Here is a 26,832-nt window from a genome sequence, read left to right as displayed (position 1 = left end):
CGACCAGCTTTGTACGTTTGTGTTTACAGATGCTATCTTTATATTAATACTATAAATATTTATCTAATTGGTTCACCCTTGGTGATCTTCACTTCATAGAGTATTATATTCGCGTATGCTTCAATGTCTGTTTCATCATCCGTATCGTTAACTGCACTCAGAGTTAGTGCTTTTTCTCTTTTCATGCACAATATAAAACAATGTCTTTTCGGATTTGTTCTGATAGTATTGACCAAGTTGACATCGTTGCTGCTCTAAGATAATTCCTAAGTTAAACAATTTATCAGTATGTTCCTTTCATGTGTTTGAAAAGTCATCTAACATTTTCTGGACCTCTTGGATGAATCTCTAAAATTCATTCAAATGAAATAGCAATCATATATTTTATGTAACGTTACGCATATTCCACTAATCTGGCAGACTATTTCCACGATTAGATATCTCCATAAATCATCTTAAAATATTATACGCATCAATATGTGAATGTTTTGACATTTTTATATAACACGATTATTGCTTCTTACTTTGCTTGTTAATTTGTATATTTTAGATTAATTGCACGCTACCAATAATGACGTGTTACACTGAAGATCTTATGATCAGGCTAAATGAGTACAATCCATAACAGTCGCAGTAGCTTTAATTATATAATACAAATGTCCTTCAGTGAGTTAACAGTAATCCAAAAATCATCTTATCGTAGGCTGCTCTTTTGGCCATTTCCAGACAGTCGTCAGCAGAAAGTTTATTTTTTCAGTAACTGATGGGGGAAAGCATGATAGGAAATTACAAGATACACAGCATCAAGATGTAGTTGATATACTTTACATACAGTGGTTGCAAATTATTAGTTTTGTCACATCAAGAGTTCAATATTTCACCTTATGTGAATCTGATCGGTCCGAATAAGCCAATGAAATCATTACGCAGTATTATAACACTGATTACTGATTTCTCTTCTTGTGCCACGTATTGCGCTATTGGTTTTGACAAAATGGCGACCATATGTCCAATCAGTAGTCGAATGGACGCTAGGAAACAAGCAGGCGACTATAGAAAGAAAGAAAAACACACAGTAGTGCCTACGTAAGTTTAGGTTCGACCCATTAACCATATATATATATATATATATATATATATATATATATATATATATATATATATATATATGTATTCACTCTGTTAACCCGAAAATGAGCAGTTTGGGTTCGACCCATTAGCCGTATATATATATATATATATATATATATATATATATATATATATATATATATATATACATATATATATAATTTGTTAACCCGAACATGAGCGAAAACCCATAAAATATATCACATTGTCCAACACGAACATATTTAATCAATACAGGGAAACGCCGAACAGGCAACTGTAATTTATACACTTCCCGTTAAATTCCTGTTACAACACATCATCGCTCTTACACCCTTACCCATTCACAAAGTACATGCATACGTTAATAAGTCAGCGAAATCAAGGTGATCACTTATTCTTTATTCCTTATTCCCTATTCAGTAAGGAATAAGTAACCAGTTACTTATTCCCGTTAAAAATATTTTCAAATAAATTCGAATACTTATTCCTTATTCACGCCGAGATTTTTATTTTGTCATTGTTCCCAATTCAGTGTGTAATTGGTTACCACTTAGTTAATGCAGACGAAAGCTTTTTAGAGCATGCATTGGTGTAATTCTAACCTGAATGGAGAAATACGAGCGCTATATAAAGCTGAATACAGACAAATCACGGACTATATGTAGGAATGGTTTAGGATATTGATAGGAATACGTGTTTTGTAATTTGATGTAGAGTTAATTAGTTGTGTCAGGCGTTTGGGTCGTGTCATGTGATGCGGGTTAGAAATGTTTACCAAAGACTCAAGTAAAAGGGAAACCACAAAAAACAATACGTGTGAAATTGGAGATTTCTCTTGAGTGGTGGTCGTGTCCTAAGAGGAGAATTATGTGGAGTAGTTACGACGTTTCCTACTGTTGGGACTGATCACTCTTTACCGACTTTCAAACAGGGGTTGAAATCAAAATTCTCAGAGTAAGGGTTCAATCATGGCAACGTTTAGCTGCAATCTATTCATCGATCGTAGCGGTTTTAAATACTGCTGATATCCGTAAACACCCTCTTAGTTTTTCGCTTGCATTAGACAAACACCGTCAAAAATACTATTGGGAACCAACTATATCTCTGTTTAGAAGATATCGTACAATAACAAATGGGGGCCTCCAGTGACCGAGTGGTCTAAAGCGCTCTCCGTTACGGATCACTGCCATCTCACCTCTGTCTGCGTGAGTTCGAGTCTTGGATTCGGCCAATGTTGGTATGTGAGAAAGCTTGCCAGTAGCTTCTGGTGGGTCGGTGGTTCTTTCCAGGGTTTTCCCGGGTTCTTCCTCCACCATTAATATTGGCCGCCATGTATAGCCTATCGTGCGCTGAAAAATGTCGCTAAATCCACAACAACAACAACAACAATAATAAATGTCGTGATTATTTTAGTGGTGAACTGTAGGAACCAGATATCGTATATTAATCTCCAGATTCCAAGAAATCTGGTTGACGAATTTTCTTTAAACTTTTTCTACACTCGGAAGAAATTCCTAACTATGTATTGTCCGAAAGGTGTTGAAATTGATATATTCTAGTTAGGGGTTCAATAATTACAATCTATTCAATCGATCCAAATTGTGCGTCTTTTCATACCATGCCCATAGGGTGCCCCTTTATTCGCTGATTCCTCTCGATGAGATTCGTCAGGACTTCTTTCGTGGCTCTACACTATCCTCTAGAGATAAAATGTCACATAAAGGTCCGTGTCAAAACTCTTTAAAAAGGTGACGTATTGGCCCACCTGTATAAGTAAGATAGTATCTACTTGCCTCATATGTTTTACTCCCCCAACCCTTTATGTAGCCCCAATTTCTGAAAATCGGTTAAACGAATTCTTTTAATGACTTTGGCTTGTTGTGGAAGCGTGTTTCATATGCCTACCCGTATGCTTGTTCACCCAGTTTCAAAGACTTCAAGACAGCAATCGATGTCAACTGAAGGCTTCCTAATCCAGTAGATACTTGAAATGAGTCTTCTCTAAGAACATTATGACCGCATAACATAAATCTCCGATTTCACGCTTGTATTGTGTTTCATGGTTTCGTGTTTGCTTGAGCCATTAGTAAGCTTTTCGAATACAAATACTAATATTTCGCGCCATGCACAACATGACGCAATCCAAATATCTAACACAACTAATTAATCCTATCTCTAATTACTAATTATGCATACGCACCAATATCCTAACCCCTTCCTTCACGTAGTCCGTGATTTGTCTCTAGTCAGCTTTATATAGCTGACATCAAAGAACGCCTATTTCTCTAACTTGGTTAGAATAAAACCAATGCATGTCCTGAAGGGCTTTTAATCTTCAATAAGTAAGTCATAACCTATTACTTATAGAACTGTAAATAAAGAATGAATACCCAACTGGATGTGAATAATGAAACAGTAACTAAATGTATGCATAAATAGTTGAATCTGGAATAAGTAACTGGTTGCTTGTCACTTATTCAATCGGTAACTGGTTACTTATTTCTTATTCAATCGGGAATAAGGAATAAGTATATCCATCCAATGGGCCATATCCAATACTGCATCTGTGAGGAATGCCCATGGTGGATTCGACACTCTTTGTAGTGGAAACGGTGTAAACAGTCTCAGCGAAAGACATGTATATGGTGTCACCTACTCGAACCGACCTGACGGAGTGAACTAAATGACAAAAGATCAGAATTCCGATCTGAAAGCCAGTTTTGAAAAATGATGCTCTCTGCGTTAAATGTCCCATCGAATGGAAAGACAGTTGGACATTGAATTGGGAATTGTTAACAAAAATCTACTTCTAAGTGGTATTGGTGATCGACTTGTGCAATATTGCTTCAAATCCCAGATGAAACTATTTATCACGCGTAAAGAGTTTGAAAGTGCAACGCTAAAATTCAAGGAAATACAAAGCGTAATTTATTCTTCTTTGTATGTTGATTCGTTTTCTTCTCAAAATATAAATTGTGATGAACTTGATTTCAAATGGGCAATGCTTTAACACTGAATTTTGAAATTCGTTAAACAATTTATAGTTCTCCATGACTCGCAAAAGCTGAAAATTATTGAATGATTTTCGTAAGTTCAATATACAAATATATTAAGATTTAACACAACTATTATGGCATATATTGCATTATGTGCTGACACTATAACCTTCCTCCTTATATACACATTTTTCAATATGAATGCCTTGATTCAAACATATGACCTGGTGGTGTTTTTCATTCTTCGAACACAATGCATATCTTTTGCTGGTTGATTAAAAGATGTGCCGAGAGCTCGTACATATTTTGAAGTTGAGTGCACGTTATATTTTGTGAGCTTAAATCCCCTTAGAGTTCACTTAAAATGACAAAAATCAAACAAAATCAACAAAAATATTTGGACATATCAGCTACATTAAAATAAACAGCATAAAGTGTGTGTGTGTGTGTGTGTGTGTGTGTGTGTTATCAGAGGCCACTTGTTCTAAATAGTATATATTATAAGTATGAAACGACAAAATATATGCGTGATATTGGAATAAATAGAATGTTCAGACAGTGACAACACTGTATAAATTTATAATTGCGTTGACGCAACAGTACTAACATCATAGTTGTTTTCAATACGAACATCGTTTTCATAAGCGTTTTTTAAAGCGTCACGTTTATCAGACCTCTGACAACAGTTCAGGTTTATTTCCTTGTAAAAAGTTGGGGAAAGAGGAAAATATGAAAAGCAATTTATCCTCATTAAATATCTGGTGATGTAAGGGAACTCGTATGTCTTAAGAGTCATCGCTGATAATTGTTCGGAGGAAGACACAAGATTCTTTTTCCAGGCGAGGATCCCTCGTTCTTCTGGGGTACCTGAGAAACGAAAAAGTAAAAAGGAAATATACGGGACTCCATGGACTTTTTGGCCCTTCTACTATGAATTAAAATACGACAGATAAATCATGGTAATGAATGATTTAGGTTTGCATGCAAAATTTACGCTTTTGTCCTTTGCGCCTATATTACCACAAGTTAATTCGAGAAATGTGTTGTACATGCGTGTACTTACAGTACTTTTATTGTCTACACAAGGATATCACTTTAAGGTCGTCGGGCTTTGAAAGAATTTAATCAGCTGTATTGTGTAAATGTCGAAATAGGTTATAAATTACAAAGGCTAGTGACGAAATGCTGTATGTCAACAGATATTAGTAAATTCCAATATATATCGTATTTGTCTACTGATATCTTGAACTTTTCTATATATTCATGTCCTTTGTAATCGCGAGAATCGACGTTGATAAATATATCTTGGGGATTCAAGGAAATACAAATCTGAGACCCAATAGTTAAACTATGTAACGACCGATAAATTGGTATACTGAATATATTAATATTTTTAAAAAATGCTCTAATATTGGTATGTTAAAAAATTACTGCTATATCGGTATGTTAAAAACATACTGCTATATCGGCATGTTAAAAAAATTACTTCTGGTATGTTACAGAAATTACTGCTATATCGGTATGTTATAGAATTACTGCTATATCGGTATGTTAAAAAATTACTGCTATATCGGTATGTTAAATAATTACTGCCATATCGGTATGTTAAATAATTACTGCCATATCGGTATGTTATAGAATTACTGCTATATCGGTATGCTATATAATTACTGATATATCGGTATGTTAAAGAATTACTGCTATATCGGTATGTTAAAAAAAATTTACTGCTATATCGGTATGTTAAAAAATTACTGTTATATTGGTATGTTAAAAAATTACTGCTATATCGGTATGTTATAGAATTACTGCTATATCGGTATGTTATAGAATTACTGCTATATCGGTATGCTATATAATTACTGATATATCGGTATGTTAAAGAATTACTGCTATATCGGTATGTTAAAAAAAATTTACTGCTATATCGGTATGTTAAAAAATTACTGTTATATCGGTATGTTAAAAAATTACTGCTATATCGGTATGTTATAGAATAGCTCTAACACGAGCATGTCAGACAAAATGCTAGTATCTCTCCTATTTTGCAAACTCTAGTCATTTTATAAAAAGATTGAACAGATTTTACTAAATGGCATGGATTCATCGAAACGCAGATTTGCAAACTAAAAATATGAACCACTGATTCATTATTTTCACACTCTATATATGACCAAAAAAGATTTTTTAAAAGTGATGTAGATTTCAAGGGCGTCGTCACTAGTATTGCTGCTGCGTAATGTCTTGTGTATATCTGTAACGTTTGAATGCACTGCTGTCCATAAACAGGGCGTTAACTTACTAGAAAATAAATGAGCTTTACAGAGGTAAATACCTGGTACGGTGTTGTCTAACAAACAGCCAATAAATCCCCCGACAAACATGGCCGTACCCAGTAACACGTTGATAGCCTGGTCTAGCTCATCGTTTCCTACAACAGCAAACATATCACCAAGGAGGGTTATATATTGTTCTTTATATTTAATTTATATTGTTTGATAGCTTTTTCACCATGATTACACGTTATATATTTATAGGCTACTGAATGTGTATGGGAAAATATGAACGAGTTTTTCCGAGTAATAATGTACGACCTTGGGAGTACAGTATTAGTCTGAAAATACGAGTTCATAATTTCCCATACAAATGCAGTATCCTTTTCATTATATGCTCATTTTGTTTCCATACCTAAGGCTTAATAATATTCGAATACACTGCAAATAACAAGGGAATTTAATTTATACTGTATTCCAAAATTAAATTCTTCAATACTAAGTGGTAATATTAATGCGAACATAGGACCGCCCAGCGACCTTTGAACGCACTCGACACTAGTATAAAAACAATTCGTTTTGGGCTACTTGAACTTGAAATATTGTGTATGAATGCGCATTGAAACAACCTTTCTGGTTAGTTTGGAATGGATAGATTTTGTTTTGCTGCCATTCCAACCCAATTCTGCATTGATGGGCTGGATTTATTAGCTGAGTCAATTCCGTACGATGTACATGTCATTTGAGCAGTGGAGGGACCATCCTTGAAACAACTTCACCTCTGTTTATATTTTGTCATTGATTGTTTGAAATCAAAATCATAATGTTGGAAAACTATTAATTCGTTTAAGTTAAATTATCACAAAATTGCTATGGAAGATCACATTCATTTTGCTTTTAGTACAGGTAAGACAATGTGATTTCTGTTGAAAATGTAGTCGAAATAACAGTACAGTTTTGAAGCGTGTATCATGTTTTATAAAATATGACATGGGTCGTGGAATTCAAATTTGCAGAACTAACTAAGAAAGTACGTTTTTGGATATTCAAGATTCAAAAATGCATGTATATTTATTGCCAATCTTATTACCAGCTAAAGAAATGTTAATGCCCGGCCACATACATGCTCACTACTGAAGGGACCCCAGCTAGGTACATGACCTGTATGGTTTCTATCGCTAGGCTTCTGTAGCCCTCAATCAAAAACATTGTATCGAGAACGTTCAACAGGAAAATTCCAAAGTAGCAACTGTGTTACTGTCCATTTAGCCAGCCGAGAAAAAAAACTTCTTCGTCGTCTTGGCCTATTGGTTATGAGACTCTTAGTTTTGTACCAAAACCTTCAGTTGCCTTTTTTCTCGAATTTTGTGTTTTCACTGACTAAGCAAAGAGTACGTCTCTGATCGATATGCTATAGCCCTTGGCTTCAATATGCTTTTCTGCGTTATGTTAATAGACCCTATAAGGCACTGGTCATAGTCTGAACCATTCTATTTACGAACAGTGATTAACATTTCTCCGAAATAACTGTTTAAATGTTCAGAATGTTATTTTTAATATTGCATGTTTAACGTTTGTTGTGGACCGTACTACGTTCATGTGTTTGGTTGGTGGAATGTGTGTGTGTGTATATATATATATATATATATATATATATATATATATATATATATATATATATATGCTGTAATAGTTATGATCGTTTTCGTCAACCAACCTGTGTGTATGGCTCCTGCATTTTTCGGATCGTTGATCCATTGCGGTACCATAAGACCAAGGAGCAGAGATATTCCGAGTATAGTGAGGTTTCGCGTAGACCCCATATCGATGAACTTTAAAGTGGATATCCCCACTGCTGACACCATACCGAACACAACGGTCAGTGCACCGCCGATAATTGGTTCTGGAATCAATGTGATGACGGCGCCAACTTTTCCAATGATCCCACAGACGACCATGATAATACCTGCCGTTTGAAATACTCTTCTACTTGCTACCTGTAAATAGATATCATTCTAAAATCCAGTTATGGATATTTTAATAACAGAATGTCTCTAAAACCCTTACCACCACCACCACCACCATTTTCTCTTAATGAGACACAGCTACCCAATTCACCCTGTTTCTGTCCGTTCTTTACAACCATCTGTTGTAGGTATTTAAAACGATCAAATTGGTCTTTAAGTCATCTCAGAGTTATCAAATTATACAAGTAAGTTTTTGGTCTTGAATATGTAATGCTCTTTCATGATAAATCCTCATACCTTATCTTAAAGAAAAGTTTAAATCTTCATTTTATTTCTGGAGCCCTACTGCAGACCACATGATTTCTCTGCTCCTATTGAAATGCATGAGAGAGATTTATGATATTTGTCCTACTAAATTCTAAGCGAGTCAACATTTAATGTTTCCTTCCCCCCCCCCATTCTGAATTACCGAGCTAGAGAAATGTTGTCACACGTATCATAAGGTTAATACTGAATACATCATTACAAATAGGACAGATATAATAAGAGACAAATAAAGTACCTAGTTATATATAGTATCACCACTTATTATACAAAAATGATTCTCTATTTACTAACTTGCACAAACATATTATTCGTTCATCATTGAAAATGACACATTGCGGGTTATATTCACCTTCTGCTCATCTTCGTTATTACCACATAAGACAGAAATTAACAAAGGAACATTAGTAGCACATACCGGTGACGAATTGGGCTAATCATATTTTATATGCTAAATCGTTGGTTCATATATTTAGTTGCTTTACGAGTTACCAAGATCACAGTAAGAACTGATCATTTAAGTTCTTTTTTAATTTATGTACAACGAGGGTACTGCACTTTCTACGACCTGTGTATAGTGGCGAGCACATCTTGCATAAAGTTGTTGTTTCATAATTATCTGCAGCACAATACGTTAACAGAATGTGCAGATTTCAGCTCAGTAAAGAAGAGAGGTAGCACCTACTGCTACTACCAAACTCCACACTTCAAATGAAGCACTAATCCTACTCAACGTAACAACACATCAGTGCAAGGGTTAAGGACGCGCACACACCACTGTATTACACATATACAAGATGTCACGCAATATTAGTTTGACTCATGAAAGCCAGCTTTGAATGATCTTAAGTTTAAAACTTTAGTCTTAATAATAAAGAATGCCCTAGCGAATATATTCAGAAAGAGCTGTGACAAGTTTGATCACACTTAAATGTTTGATGAATATTTTTTTATTAACGTTTTGGGGTTTGTGTTTCATTTGAGTACGCCATATTTTGAGTATAATTCATTGCAAATAAAGTTCAATGAGCAATATAACCACCTTTGTAATTCCTATTGCTCCGATATTTCCGCTGTAAGATGTAGTTGCATGGGCAGCTCCGACCATCCCAGAAAATATGCTACATAATCCCTCCATAGCAATTCCTCTGTTAACAGCATGCGCAGGCGGAGGTGGAGCATGCGATAGACGTGCTGCGGCAAAGTAGTCCCCAACAGACTCGATTAGAGACGATAAGGTTGCAGCCAAAAATCCAACATATCCAGCTGCGCTCACCGTAGGCCATCCAAAAGGAACTGTGTTTTTACACAGAAAAGAAATATAGATAAACATGCAAATAAACACATTGAATTTTGTATTACACGTCGTCATAAATAGCAGCAGCAATGTTAGCGTTAGTAATGCTCTTTGCAAACTTACAGATTCTTCTTCACATTGAGGCTATGGATTGGACAAATACCCATATTCGTTTACATTTGTAAAATGTGAATTCCGTCAAATAACGAGACAACCTAATATCTAAACACCTCAGCTGCATTTTGTTGGTGGATATTGGAAACAAATCTGCACAATTTGCTAAAGATAATTGCCGTCACCTTAAATACACGCTAATGTGATGAGCAGTGTCTGTGAATGCATATGTTATAGATGTGCATTATTAGATCTAACGCATTCGATTGTGATCTACAATGAACATAAAAAGTCACTATGCTACTCACAAGGGACGGGCCATCTGAACCATGGAGCGTTGTTTAGAATAGTATTGCGGGCATCCGTCCTAGCCATGTAGTTGATATGGTTTGGGTCGGATGGGAACACATCAGCAACGGTCAGGATATAACAGAACAACCATGTAATGCAAATGCTGAGAATAACCTTCGAGGAAAAAAGAAAATAAAAGCAAGTTGAATCACGTGCGTGCACTTAATGCCATATCACGTATTAAAGAAATGTAATGTCTAATGAGCACGATGTTTATCTAAAAGTAATTCCCTATATCACTGCATAGACCTTTCATTATTTAGTGACATTCCCGGACGAATCTATATGATATTATGTCACAGTAAGACATACATAATTTACAACATAGAGACTTTCTTGGGCGAATCTGCTAGATATTGTGTCACAGCAAGTCATGCGCTATTTATAACATGCCACTGTCATAGAATCAATTTCTATTCAGTGTGATATATGCTTCTAATTCAAGTAAATTGCAGTTACATTCCGAAAACTTTCTCCCACTTAGTAAGTTAACGATATATTCTGTGCATACTTTACCGGAAGAAGTTGAAAGAGTGGATATTTTATCATGCGGCATCCTCTTCCTCTTTTCCATGCGCACATGGGAACATGTACCGTTCCCAAATACAACGAGAATACTGCAATCAGACCCATAGTCCTGAAAACAGAAAGACATATATGGAAAGATCTATAACATAAACGCCATAAGCATATAATCTCATATTGCTGGCAGACAGACGCACGGGGAGAGGGGTTGGGGTGGAATTCTCACCTTTCAAACTATAGTCTCTGATACACGTTTATGTGCAATAGATTATGCATATCTGTTTAATGATGTGTCATTTATATCGTGTACACCAAAGTACGCATATATGTGTAAGAATGTCATCTAGATCTCGTACCACTGGATAATCATGTCTTTGTAATATATCATGTACAATCGAGTAATTATGTATATATATAAACATGAAATTTATATCAAGTACAATACGATACGCATGTCTGTGTAATGACGTACTTTTACATCATGTATCGTGGAATACGCATGTCTGTATAATGACATGTCATTTTTATCATGTACACAGAGTACGCATATCTGTGTAATAAGATGTCATTTACGTCATGTACAATAGAACATATTTGTATTCAAAACAAGTCGCGTATATCTTGGAGCAAGATGCAACGCTCTGAAGATTATAGATGTTCGTTTGTGATACCAACATGTTAAAAGACCTTTTTACAGTTAAAGCTCTTTGAAGTGCCTCTACAAAGTAATAACTGGAACAACTGGTCCCAGGTGATGTATTACAAACACTTGGACCATAAAAAAGCAGCTTAATTTGTATGGAGTATAAATAGGTAAAATAATTCCAAGCCGAATTTTATATGATGCCAATGAAATTTCCAATAGCACTGACCGTCAATTAACAAACTTAGGAGAGAAAACTTTGCAAGAAACTTAGAAATATACACTGGAAACAAGATTCACAATGAGTACAATTATGGATTTTGTTTTTGAAGAAACGGGTATGCAAACAGTATAGTTTTATACACATGTAATGCGTTTGGCAAACCAAAGATACACCTGATGCCCCCACCCCATAATTAGTTTATAATACATTGTTAGTAACGGTTATACTAATTCATCGTATATGGATTCCTTTAACTCTTGTACGAATGTGTATTTCTCACACACACACACACACACACACACACACACACACACACATATATATATATATATATATATATATATATATATATATATATTTGTGTGTGTGTGTGTGTCTTTTTGAGTACAGTTAACGCTAAATATAGCAGATAGCAGATTACAAATAGACAACAAAACCATTTTTGTCACCTTTTTATGACCTCTCGCACGTTGCAACATTCAATAAAATCGATTTATCTGCAATAATTTAAATTCATATTGCATAACAATTTAATTCATATCTAATAATTTCCCTCTGTATTATTCTGTACATTCTTATTCAATATTTACTATTTCTACCATTTCTGTACAATGCCCCTCATTCGTAATTGATACTTATCTATATATATTTTATGTGGTTAGTTTTATCCATATCCAACGTTATTATTCATTCATAGTCGGGGCCCCGAGTGGCCGAGTGGTCTAAAGCGCTCTCCGTTACGGATCACTGCCATCTCACCTCTGTCTGCGCCGGTTCGAGTCTCGGATTAAGCCAATGTGGGTATGTGAGAAAGCTAGCAGTAGCTTCTCGTGGGTCGGTGGTTCTTTCCGGGGTTTTCCCGGCTTCTTCTTCCACAATTATTACTGGCCGCCATGAATAGACTATCGTGTGCTGAAAAATGGCGTTAAACCCCACAACAACAACAACATTCATAGTCAATGCAATTCATTTACACACAGTTTTGTTCATTCATATTTAATGCTATGTCTGACTGTCTGTCTGGCTGTCTGCCTGCCTGCGTGTTTTCCTGCCTGCCTGCCTGCCTGCATGCATGTATGTATGTATGTATGTATGTATGTATGTATGTATGTATGTATGTATGCAGATAGGTATGTATGTATGTATATGTATGTGTATGTATGTATGTATGCAGATTGGTATGGTTTAACAGCAGTCAGCGTGACACTCCTTATATGGCGCCAATTATTCTTTAAGCGATGGTAACACTATCACCTCATTTATGTTCTTGTTCTATATGGAGGATTGCACTCTCCAATAATAAGTTTTATATTCCGAAGTTTATTTGTGGAGCTACAAATCCAATTATTGTGCCACGAACAACAGAAAATGCCAAACGTTTAAATTTGTTTAGGTCATTATATGAAATCTTGTTCAAATTCAGGTGAATGCAGGGCAGCGTTGGCTGTGTTCTATGGTGTTTAGTTACCCTTAACACCAATAACACCGACAGAACAGATTAATTTATTCCATATTGATTTCAGTTTTTAAAAATATGCAAGGCTATCAGTGAGAACCTGGCATTGGAAAAGATCATGAAATTCATCTTGTTTATATTCTTTGATCTGTTCAAAGATTTTAGTTTGGCTGTAAATTTTGCAGTATAAATGAAGACTTGTAAATCGAAAACCTCATGACCAAAGTTACTGAGGGATCCTAGTATTGTTTGTGATTTGAAAATCATGCCAATCATGTGCATTGAAAGTGATTTCCTGAAATGGTCCATAATTATGTGGGTAAAACACAGACAAAAATATAGCCAATGTACAAATAAAACTACACTTTCTTATTGATTTGTTGATGATGATGATGATATATATATATATATATATATATATATATATATATATATATATATATATATATATATATATATATGACATAGTTATACGCTTATCAATTAGCTTTTTTAAAGAACTTATGCAATGGATTTGAATCGAAGACGCCTGCCGATATCTTTTGTTTTAAAAACCTCATACGTAAAATCTAGAAATCTATTGGTTGAAATTAGGATTTTATTTAATTCAAATGCTACATGCCATACTTGCTGCTGAGTGTGACTTAGATGTCAGATGAAACCAGACAAATGTCTAAACTGTAAGAATACTTGCTTACCTTCCCATATGTTTGTACTCAATACAAATTTTAAAAACAAAAAGGATCAAGGGTATAAAAAGTGCAAAATGTAGTAGTTTCTAACATGATTGTCACCAGTGGTGTTGGCTTACGTTTGCTTGTATTTACCAGAGGCAACGCCGACGGCCTATACCACCAGACTTGGACAACGAATATGACAGGGGTCCTACACAACAAGACCACTAAACAAGCAATCACCTATAACATTTTTATCATTCAGCTAGTATCATGTTGATAAATCAATTTGCTTTTTAAATATAACTACGTGTCATTCAAGTACTGGATGCCGTGTATAATAAATGAAAAACATTTAAACACATATCACAACAAAACCGGCTTATACGGGCAGTTGTAGAAAGCTTTCCACCAAGGACTATACGACTGTATATACAGCAGAATATATCCGTAAAGAACTTACATAAAATTCCTCCTTTTCCATGGTATGGAATATTTTCCAAGTATTCTCTTATTTATTTAATTAATTATAATACAATATACAATATAGTGAAATGCAGACAAGCTTACATGAAAGAGATGCCCCAATGGACTTGATTAAAACTGCTGGCGACCCCAGTGAGAGAAAGCCCTATCAGGGAGATGGTCGGTGCGATTGTCAAGGGTCCGATGAACTTCATAAAGAATCCCATAATGCCTGTCCCGCCGATTACAAGCTGGGTGACTGACGCTATCATGAGGTTCCCGGAGATCTTCAAGTAAATAATAAAATTGCTGTCCGCTTTTCTTATTTGTGTGAAATGTTGTTTTTCAAAATTCTGATTCGGAGTTATATTCATACTTTCATTTATTGTATTATCCATATCAAATTAACTGACAAATGTTGATATAATTTGTCATTCCATAAGTTGTTTATAATCTGTCTCATGCATTTCCATAGGAGCAGATAAATCGTGTGGTTTGCAGTAAGGTTCCAGAAATAAAATCAAAATTTTAACTTTTCTTCAAGATTGGAAAGTGTATAATGTCTTGCGATGCCCGTACAACGCGTGAGGTTCTTCACATAACCCAGTAAGATCAAAACTAGTATGTTGATATCTAAAAACAAAGTTGAAAGTATTGGAACGGAGAAGGATTTGTAAGGTTAAATGTGTACTTTACATGAGGGTTATACCCTTTTTTCTCCAGGCAAGCTATTAGACCATGTACATTTTGTAATATAAAGTTCCATGTAGCTTCCAAGCTCTATCAATGTTTCTCTACAATAGTTCATTTTGTCAGAAACTAGTTCGTCTTGTGCATGCACATATTTAAAAGTTGATCTTTTATTAATGTTCCCTTGCGTATATTTTTCTATCATAAGAATGTTTGCTACACTTAACATTTAACACTTAACTTTTATTCATATCAGCTGCCGAATCAGAGGCGATGACAAATGAAAGTAGTGAAGGGGGGCACTATACGTACAATGGGAATTAGCATTAAAAACACCCTTGGGGCACTATACGTACAATGGAAATTTAACATGGAGAAAAATCGTGGGGCACTATACGTACAATGGGAATTTAACATGGCGATAAATCGTGGGGCACTTTACGTACAAGGGGAATTTAACATGGGAATAGAGTTTGGGCTTGTTTAGAGACAAGGGGAATTTAACATAGGATTTTTTTTAAAAAAAATTTTTAAAAAGGGGTAGGCAATTCAAAAGACTATCTCTTTTCGAGAAATATGGCTGGCCCTGAAAAGGGCCTTTGGGTTTTCTTCTAATTTCTTCTTTTCCTCCACCAAGTTCTTATTTTATCTCCTACACTCTTCTTCTCTTTCTTTTTTTTCTTCTCCTCTTCTTTCTTCTTCTCTTCCTCCTCTTCTTTCTTCCTCTTCTCATTTTCTTCTTCTTTTTTCAATTTTTTCGTTCCATTTTGTGACGATCGTGGATAAATACCTATGTATCTATAACCAGCTGAAATTCCTATGAAATCCCACTATCTATTTATAGCTCCAACTTGTGGGTTTTTCCTTTGGAAAATCCCACTATCTTTTTATAGCCTCAGCTTGAGTGACGTTCCTGTTTATGAATTCTAGTATATATGTATAGCTACAAAATGTGGAAATCCCCAAGTCGATATTTATAGTCTCGAAATTTCCAGCGTCAGTGACGTCACTGTACTGAACACTAGGGATAAATATCAACAGTGTTGCAAGTGGCTGACCTGAATACGCGCTACTGTAGGTAGGTAGGTAGAGTGTATCTGATAGGGATAAAGTGAGTTTTATACGGACAAACAGAGACCAATAGACACACACAACGTACGCGCGCAGACACACACACACACACACACACACACAAACACACAAACACACACACAACGTACGCGCGCCGACATACTCACACACACACACACACATACTCACACACACACACACACACACAGAAACACACAACGTACGCGCGCAGACATACTCACACACACACACATAAACACACACACTATAAAATGGATAAAATTAGTAACTACTTACAATATCAACTTCTGTGACGATCGTGGATAAATACCTATGTATTTATAATCAGCTGAAATTCCTATGAAATCCCACTATCTATTTATAGCTCCAACTTGTGGGTTTTTCCTTTGGAAATTCCCACTATCTTTTTATAGCCTCAGCTTGAGTGACGTTCCTGTTTATGAATTCTAGTATATATGTATAGCTACAAAATGTGGAAATCCCCAAGTCGATATTTATAGTCTCGAAATTTCCAGCGTCAGTGACGTCACTGTACTGAACACTAGGGATAAATATCAACAGTGTTGCAAGTGGCTGACCTGAATACGCGCTACTGTAGGTAGGTAGGTAGAGTGTATCTGATAGGGATAAAGTGAGTTTTATACGGACAAACAGAGACCAATACACACATCCACACAACGTACGCGCGCAGACATATGCACACACACACACACACACACACGCACACACATACACACATACACATACAGAGGGAAGAGGAAAAAACAAACCCCAAATATACTATCAACACAGAAGGGAGATGATACAAACCCCAAATAAACTATCCACACAAACGTACGCGAACGCATACAAACTCCAAATATACTATCAACACAGAGTGAAGAAGTAAAAGTTTTTTGAAAGCACCTAAGCCCTCACCTGCAATGACCAACTCTGCCAAACACCTACACCCCACCCACCCCACTCCCAACACTACAAAACCCATTTAACCCGTTATTTTATGGCATCAGTGTGTGATTTAGGAAACATCAAGACACAAAATAATGGAGGAATAGACTGACTATTGTTTACCGACTTGCATGCCTAAAGAGCGTGCGTGAAGGAAAACATCCTTCCATTTCAATTCTAACTAAAACATGATCCAGAGGGATAGAGATAGGTGAAAGGGCACAATTTCATAAAGTGTGAGTAGAAAACAAAACACGCCATCCTTATTATACAATGTCAAGACCAAGAGACACTTACGTGTTCTTTCTGGTCTATTCTCTTTTAGAAGGTAGTATGAAATTTCACATCAGGACCAACGCATCGGCTCACATTGTCAATTTTTCCATTTCCATGTCTTTACTGGCACAAGTTCTTCATCATCTTCAATTTCTTCTTCTTCTGAATCCCTCTTCTCTGTTTCGTCTTGTTTTTGTTTATTCTCTTTTCTCGTAGGGCACTCTGAATTCCAGTGTCCTTTCTCCTGACAACGATATTAGGTATCTTGACTTTTGTCTCTCTTTCTTAGACGAAGCAGGTATTCTGGAGACAAATACCCATTTACCTTTGCAGATATAGCAAACTTCATTAGCACTTACACACTTTCGTATGACTCTTATCAAATCAACGACCAAAAGAGTAAGTTTTGTTGCCACTTTCGCATGTGAATTATGCTTTCGTATGACTTTTAGCAAATATTTGACCAGCAGGTCGATCTGTGCTGACTCTTCCATCTTTGATCGTTTGAGAGCGAAATGAATACTCTGACGCTAAGACACTCTCCTTATATACAGAGACCTGCTGCGTATGAAACCTAGTCAAATGTAATTTTGCAATAAGATGAAACGATTTCATTGAGGAAGTAAAAGGCAATGATGTACCGTATCGCCTCACACAAAACCTGAAGTGTTAGTTCAAATCCGTGTCAGCGATTTCGAAGACGACATAACTGGGCTTTAATCAATGCTCTCCATTTCTGCCACAAAACCACGAGTCCTGATTCACGCCAAAAGAAATTTCGTTCGGTCCATAAAAAATAGTATCACATCCGAGAAACGCAAAAACGAACTTCCAGAAAACTGAGAACGACGGCTTACACCTACAACGTGAAATGTATGAGTTCAAGTAGTGCGTAAAACTTAGTCAAATTAAATTTTTATAATCAAGACGAAACGATCTCTTTTCGAAGAAGAAAGCAGACACCAAGCGACAATGGCGATCCGTGTCACACAACACTTTTCAAAATGTATATGATCAGAGGTTTGTTCTAGCGATCTGCACGGTTAAATTAAATGTTGATGTATTTTGCAATAAGACGGACAATGGTCGCCCATGGAACCATTGTTCGTGCATTAGTTTAATTTTTTAAAATATTTTTTTATATAAATCGCCTATAGGATAGACCCAGTAAAGCATGGCCATTCTCGTCACTGTGTGAATAGCTGCTCAAGTCAATTCGAAGTGAACGCGGTAAGAAAATAAGTATAGCCAATGAAATGGCTTACAACGGGTGATGCATTGTTTTGTTCTAGGACTGTGTGGCATAATAATCCCTATGTTCTTGCGTTGTTACCATTACAGTGCAGACAGACTGAAATGTGAACTTACAAGCCCTCTTTGTGTGTGTGTGTTGTACCATTTCTTCTTACCACATCAAAAGACTGAGCGTCACAGTATTGGTTCGCGTTTTCAAGCTGACCATTTTTTTTAAATCTCACTTAAACATTTTAACATAAACACTCACACTCACATCGGTAGAGTCAGAACAGACGTGTTACAGTACTGAGGGGCATGTTATCTTTTTTTTCAAACTAATAAATTTGGGGTTTGTATGAAGTAAAGAACCGAAAGTACAGTGAAACTCAAGGATGATGACCCAATCTGTCTGTCTATTGATGCGTGTATTTACTTAAGAAGAAATATGACCTCTAAAACACAAAGAGATACGGCAAGCATGATTAGAATGAACATAACGATGTTTTCCTTCACGTCCGTGTAATTTAGAGTTTCAATCCTCTTTGAAAACAAACTTGGTCTCCTTTTGTAGGGCTTGAAATAATAAAAAACCTGAAAAAATCTTAAGCACTTTGCTATAGATAATTTCATCAACAGACTAAACAACATAAATGCCGTTACAACACTAGAAAGCCTTAAATCTTCTATCAAAAAGAAATGTATCAAAAAATTAAAGATTAACGATAACTAACCAATGAAACCGAATTTAACAAAGGCAGTGACATGTGAAGAAATGTCTCTCACTTTGGAAAGGTAGGCGAATGTACTCTGTCATGCACCATCAACTTGAAAAAAAATTATAAACAGAGAGAAACCTGAATTCAAAATTCAGTTGTTTTTTTTCTTCAAAATTGTTTCGTTTCTTTTTTCTTTTTTTGGAACAAATCTAAGCACTAATATAGAGTGGAAAAGGGAAAATGCACATACAAGCTTTGATATTTCTGAAAAAATGAGGGGATATTCCTAACGTTCATAACCACCTATGGACTTGGACTTGTCTGTGACTTATCCACAAAACAAGATGTACATATTTCTGGTCAAGCTGCAAGTGTGTGCGTGTTTTTGAAAATGGTAAAAATGGGATATACAATTTTCTCGTGATGCTTATAAAGTGAAGAGTCTGTGCAAGTGTCAAAAGCCAAAGTCATATAAGTTTTGTATTTTGTACGGCTTGTAAAGATTTCCACTTTAGAAAATGTGAAGTATCACAAGTTATTATCACAAACAGAAGTGGAACATAGGGACTTGCAAGAAAGAAAATAACCCAGACAGTTGGTGTCATCAAGAGTGCTAGAGACGGTACCCGAACTTGCTTGCTTGCTTACTTGAATTAAAGTGATTTTCGCCCTAATGGAGCATATATCACTGGTTTAATAACGCACCGCGTGATTTTTAATTACTCCTAGGGAAGGAAAGAGAGCCTCATCTCCCAGGCTTTTATGTACTCACAGACTACTTTTAAATTTAGCCACTCAGGTGTAGGACTAACTAGTCCTTAACAACCTGACTGAAAGGCTTTAAACATGAGTGGGAATAGTCTCACCACACACTCATATTTCTGTCTGAGCGTGGTAAAGGAGGAAAAAGGTGCTCAAAAAGACAGCCATGGGTGTTAAGTACTCAACAAAATGAAATTAAAAGAATTAGGCCCAGAACTCGGTGTGGAGGGAAGAAATATACGCAACAGTAGCGGGAGCAAGAAATGCAGACCTAGCCAGTTAGCACTCCACCCACCTCGAGAACACAAATAACATCTAGTTAACAGCCGACTATACCTAACAAACAACCTGACCCGGAAAGAGTGGTGGCAAAACAAAGGGCCAATTATGTTAGACAAACGGTATGGCAAACTCAAATGTAATTATCGGAGGCACTACGTTCTTTTCTGGGGCCCAGAGTGGCCGAGTGGTCTAAAGCGCTCTCCGTTACGGATCACTGTCATCTCACCTTTGTCTGCGTGGGTTCGAGTCTCGGATTCGGCTAATGTGGGTATGTGAGAAAACTTGCCAGTAGCTTCTCGTGGGTCGGTGGTTCTTTCCGGGTTTTTCCCGGGTTCTTCCTCCACCATTAATGCTGGCCGCCATGTATAGCCTATCGCGTGCTGAAAAATGGCGTTAAACCCTACAACAACAACAACGTTCTTTTCTCACTCCGATACTACAAGCAATCTCAGCTGAAAGAACAACCACAACAACAATAACAGCGACAGACGCCATAGCAGCGGATTTAAAACTATCTACCTCAACTAAAGAATTAGTATCAGAACCAGAAGAGGAAATTGAGGCGGTTGAGGAGGAAGAGGGGGACGCTGTCCCTCGTTGAGAAGTACACCGAAATGGGACTAGCTCAAGCATTGTATGACGTTAACAAATCAGGGCAGTTTATTAGAGCCATACAATACGTTGCCTACAAATCTCTAGACACCTTTAAACCAAGACCTTCTCAATGGGGATTAGGGTCAGAGTTCTTCCCCAATTCTACAGACAAACCTACACTGGATACCCCCTCAGTCAACTGGTAGAAGCCGCTGCTTACATTGCCGCCCATCATGGCTACGCATTTCCTGATATCAAGAATCATGAGACTAGGAGTGCAGGAAAGAACGTGAAAGCAAAAGAGAGACGTGTTACCTTCTAATAGAAAAAACAAACTTTTTTAGGGCTCCAAAAGATTGCTTTTTATTAAATAGGGAACCATATTTGGCTTGGTATCCCTCCTTGACTAAACTATTCTCGAAACAAACTTGACGCATTTATAGTGCGAAGCGTCGATGCAAGAATGAAAACTGGGTGGATATCCTTTCCAACGTACTTTGACTTCTTTGACACGTCGTTTGCCCACTTTACGGTTTCTGCGTTTGACAATGCCTTTGATGTCGTACACGTCGTCTTTTTTGGTGACACGACTTGATTTGAAATAAGTACGGGCTAGCGTTTTGTTGAGTACTTAACACCCATGGCTGTCTTTTTGAGCACCTTTTTCCTCCTTTACCACGCTCGGACAGAAATATGAGTGTGTGGTGAGACTATTCCCACTCATGTTTAAAGCCTTTCAGTCAGGTTGTTAAGGACTAGTTAGTCCTACACCTGAGTGGCTAAATTTAAAAGTAGTCTGTGAGTACATAAAAGCCTGGGAGATGAGGCTCTCTTTCCTTCCCTAGGAGTAATTAAAAATCACGCGGTGCGTTATTAAACCAGTGATATATGCTCCATTAGGGCGAAAATCACTTTAATTCAAGTAAGCAAGCAAGCAAGTTCGGGTACCGTCTCTAGCACTCTTGATGACACCAACTGTCTGGGTTATTTTCTTTCTTGCAAGTCCCTATGTTCCACTTCTGTTTGTGATAATAACTTGTGATACTTCACATTTTCTAAAGTGGAAATCTTTACAAGCCGTACAAAATACAAAACTTATATGACTTTGGCTTTTGACACTTGCACAGACTCTTCACTTTATAAGTATCACGAGAAAATTGTATATCCCATTTTTACCATTTTCAAAAACACGCACACACTTGCAGCTTGACCAGAAATATGTACATCTTGTTTTGTGGATAAGTCACAGACAAGTCCAAGTCCATAGGTGGTTATGAACGTTAGGAATATCCCCTCATTTTTTCAGAAATATCAAAGCTTGTATGTGCATTTTCCCTTTTCCACTCTATATTAGTGCTTAGATTTGTTCCAAAAAAAGAAAAAAGAAACGAAACAATTTTGAAGAAAAAAAACAACTGAATTTTGAATTCAGGTTTCTCTCTGTTTATAATTTTTTTTCAAGTTGATGGTGCATGACAGAGTACATTCGCCTACCTTTCCAAAGTGAGAGACATTTCTTCACATGTCACTGCCTTTGTTAAATTCGGTTTCATTGGTTAGTTATCGTTAATCTTTAATTTTTTGATACATTTCTTTTTGATAGAAGATTTAAGGCTTTCTAGTGTTGTAACGGCATTTATGTTGTTTAGTCTGTTGATGAAATTATCTATAGCAAAGTGCTTAAGATTTTTTCAGGTTTTTTATTATTTCAAGCCCTACAAAAGGAGACCAAGTTTGTTTTCAAAGAGGATTGAAACTCTAAATTACACGGACGTGAAGGAAAACATCGTTATGTTCATTCTAATCATGCTTGCCGTATCTCTTTGTGTTTTAGAGGTCATATTTCTTCTTAAGTAAATACACGCATCAATAGACAGACAGATTGGGTCATCATCCTTGAGTTTCACTGTACTTTCGGTTCTTTACTTCATACAAACCCCAAATTTATTAGTTTGAAAAAAAAGATAACATGCCCCTCAGTACTGTAACACGTCTGTTCTGACTCTACCGATGTGAGTGTGAGTGTTTATGTTAAAATGTTTAAGTGAGATTTAAAAAAAATGGTCAGCTTGAAAACGCGAACCAATACTGTGACGCTCAGTCTTTTGATGTGGTAAGAAGAAATGGTACAACACACACACACAAAGAGGGCTTGTAAGTTCACATTTCAGTCTGTCTGCACTGTAATGGTAACAACGCAAGAACATAGGGATTATTATGCCACACAGTCCTAGAACAAAACAATGCATCACCCGTTGTAAGCCATTTCATTGGCTATACTTATTTTCTTACCGCGTTCACTTCGAATTGACTTGAGCAGCTATTCACACAGTGACGAGAATGGCCATGCTTTACTGGGTCTATCCTATAGGCGATTTATATAAAAAAATATTTTAAAAAATTAAACTAATGCACGAACAATGGTTCCATGGGCGACCATTGTCCGTCTTATTGCAAAATACATCAACATTTAATTTAACCGTGCAGATCGCTAGAACAAACCTCTGATCATATACATTTTGAAAAGTGTTGTGTGACACGGATCGCCATTGTCGCTTGGTGTCTGCTTTCTTCTTCGAAAAGAGATCGTTTCGTCTTGATTATAAAAATTTAATTTGACTAAGTTTTACGCACTACTTGAACTCATACATTTCACGTTGTAGGTGTAAGCCGTCGTTCTCAGTTTTCTGGAAGTTCGTTTTTGCGTTTCTCGGATGTGATACTATTTTTTATGGACCGAACGAAATTTCTTTTGGCGTGAATCAGGACTCGTGGTTTTGTGGCAGAAATGGAGAGCATTGATTAAAGCCCAGTTATGTCGTCTTCGAAATCGCTGACACGGATTTGAACTAACACTTCAGGTTTTGTGTGAGGCGATACGGTACATCATTGCCTTTTACTTCCTCAATGAAATCGTTTCATCTTATTGCAAAATTACATTTGACTAGGTTTCATACGCAGCAGGTCTCTGTATATAAGGAGAGTGTCTTAGCGTCAGAGTATTCATTTCGCTCTCAAACGATCAAAGATGGAAGAGTCAGCACAGATCGACCTGCTGGTCAAATATTTGCTAAAAGTCATACGAAAGCATAATTCACATGCGAAAGTGGCAACAAAACTTACTCTTTTGGTCGTTGATTTGATAAGAGTCATACGAAAGTGTGTAAGTGCTAATGAAGTTTGCTATATCTGCAAAGGTAAATGGGTATTTGTCTCCAGAATACCTGCTTCGTCTAAGAAAGAGAGACAAAAGTCAAGATACCTAATATCGTTGTCAGGAGAAAGGACACTGGAATTCAGAGTGCCCTACGAGAAAAGAGAATAAACAAAAACAAGACGAAACAGAGAAGAGGGATTCAGAAGAAGAAGAAATTGAAGATGATGAAGAACTTGTGCCAGTAAAGACATGGAAATGGAAAAATTGACAATGTGAGCCGATGCGTTGGTCCTGATGTGAAATTTCATACTACCTTCTAAAAGAGAATAGACCAGAAAGAACACGTAAGTGTCTCTTGGTCTTGACATTGTATAATAAGGATGGCGTGTTTTGTTTTCTACTCACACTTTATGAAATTGTGCCCTTTCACCTATCTCTATCCCTCTGGATCATGTTTTAGTTAGAATTGAAATGGAAGGATGTTTTCCTTCACGCACGCTCTTTAGGCATGCAAGTCGGTAAACAATAGTCAGTCTATTCCTCCATTATTTTGTGTCTTGATGTTTCCTAAATCACACACTGATGCCATAAAATAACGGGTTAAATGGGTTTTGTAGTGTTGGGAGTGGGGTGGGTGGGGTGTAGGTGTTTGGCAGAGTTGGTCATTGCAGGTGAGGGCTTAGGTGCTTTCAAAAAACTTTTACTTCTTCACTCTGTGTTGATAGTATATTTGGAGTTTGTATGCGTTCGCGTACGTTTGTGTGGATAGTTTATTTGGGGTTTGTATCATCTCCCTTCTGTGTTGATAGTATATTTGGGGTTTGTTTTTTCCTCTTCCCTCTGTATGTGTATGTGTGTATGTGTGTGTGTGTGTGTGTGTGTGTGTGTGTGTGTGTGTGCGTATGTCTGCGCGCGTACGTTGTGTGGATGTGTGTATTGGTCTCTGTTTGTCCGTATAAAACTCACTTTATCCCTATCAGATACACTCTACCTACCTACCTACAGTAGCGCGTATTCAGGTCAGCCACTTGCAACACTGTTGATATTTATCCCTAGTGTTCAGTACAGTGACGTCACTGACGCTGGAAATTTCGAGACTATAAATATCGACTTGGGGATTTCCACATTTTGTAGCTATACATATATACTAGAATTCATAAACAGGAACGTCACTCAAGCTGAGGCTATAAAAAGATAGTGGGAATTTCCAAAGGAAAAACCCACAAGTTGGAGCTATAAATAGATAGTGGGATTTCATAGGAATTTCAGCTGATTATAAATACATAGGTATTTATCCACGATCGTCACAGAAGTTGATATTGTAAGTAGTTACTAATTTTATCCATTTTATAGTGTGTGTGTTTATGTGTGTGTGTGTGAGTATGTCTGCGCGCGTACGTTGTGTGTTTCTGTGTGTGTGTGTGTGTGTGTGAGTATGTGTGTGTGTGTGTGTGAGTATGTCGGCGCGCGTACGTTGTGTGTGTGTTTGTGTGTTTGTGTGTGTGTGTGTGTGTGTGTCTGCGCGCGTACGTTGTGTGTGTCTATTGGTCTCTGTTTGTCCGTATAAAACTCACTTTATCCCTATCAGATACACTCTACCTACCTACCTACAGTAGCGCGTATTCAGGTCAGCCACTTGCAACACTGTTGATATTTATCCCTAGTGTTCAGTACAGTGACGTCACTGACGCTGGAAATTTCGAGACTATAAATATCGACTTGGGGATTTCCACATTTTGTAGCTATACATATATACTAGAATTCATAAACAGGAACGTCACTCAAGCTGAGGCTATAAAAAGATAGTGGGAATTTCCAAAGGAAAAACCCACAAGTTGGAGCTATAAATAGATAGTGGGATTTCATAGGAATTTCAGCTGATTATAAATACATAGGTATTTATCCACGATCGTCACAGAAGTTGATATTGTAAGTAGTTACTAATTTTATCTATTTTATAGTGTGTGTGTTTATGTGTGTGTGTGTGAGTATGTCTGCGCGCGTACGTTGTGTGTTTCTGTGTGTGTGTGTGTGTGTGTGTGTGTGTGAGTATGTGTGTGTGTGTGTGTGAGTATGTCGGCGCGCGTACGTTGTGTGTGTGTTTGTGTGTTTGTGTGTGTGTGTGTGTGTGTGTCTGCGCGCGTACGTTGTGTGTGTCTATTGGTCTCTGTTTGTCCGTATAAAACTCACTTTATCCCTATCAGATACACTCTACCTACCTACCTACAGTAGCGCGTATTCAGGTCAGCCACTTGCAACACTGTTGATATTTATCCCTAGTGTTCAGTACAGTGACGTCACTGACGCTGGAAATTTCGAGACTATAAATATCGACTTGGGGATTTCCACATTTTGTAGCTATACATATATACTAGAATTCATAAACAGGAACGTCACTCAAGCTGAGGCTATAAAAAGATAGTGGGATTTTCCAAAGGAAAAACCCACAAGTTGGAGCTATAAATAGATAGTGGGATTTCATAGGAATTTCAGCTGATTATAGATACATAGGTATTTATCCACGATCGTCACAAAATGGAACGAAAAAATTGAAAAAAGAAGAAGAAAATGAGAAGAGGAAGAAAGAAGAGGAGGAAGAGAAGAAGAAAGAAGAGGAGAAGAAAAAAAAGAAAGAGAAGAAGAGTGTAGGAGATAAAA

The 26,832-nt window shown here is 36.8% G+C and overlaps 1 protein-coding gene across 1 annotated transcript in view; it reads right to left on the bottom strand.

The window, feature by feature from the left end:
* Positions 1-3,454: 3,454 nt before the first annotated feature.
* LOC149795448 (solute carrier family 23 member 2-like) overlaps positions 3,455-26,832 on the bottom strand; it is a 62,404-nt gene continuing 39,026 nt past the window's right edge. The window contains exons 6-12 of the mRNA XM_089964098.1: positions 14,527-14,708; positions 10,952-11,072; positions 10,393-10,549; positions 9,716-9,969; positions 8,100-8,379; positions 6,445-6,540; positions 3,455-4,976 (exon numbers count right to left, since the gene is read on the bottom strand). Of these exons, the coding sequence (XP_089820224.1) occupies positions 4,687-4,976; positions 6,445-6,540; positions 8,100-8,379; positions 9,716-9,969; positions 10,393-10,549; positions 10,952-11,072; positions 14,527-14,708 (1,380 nt within the window). The 3' untranslated portion in view covers positions 3,455-4,686. The remainder of the gene's footprint in view (positions 4,977-6,444; positions 6,541-8,099; positions 8,380-9,715; positions 9,970-10,392; positions 10,550-10,951; positions 11,073-14,526; positions 14,709-26,832) is intronic.

This window comes from Sinohyriopsis cumingii, chromosome 7 (assembly GCF_028554795.1).
Source record: "Sinohyriopsis cumingii isolate HCF-2022 chromosome 7, ASM2855479v2, whole genome shotgun sequence".
NCBI lineage: Eukaryota > Metazoa > Mollusca > Bivalvia > Unionida > Unionidae > Sinohyriopsis > Sinohyriopsis cumingii.
The sequence above is the reverse complement of the archived record's forward strand: the minus strand, read 5'-3'. Positions and strand labels throughout refer to the sequence as shown.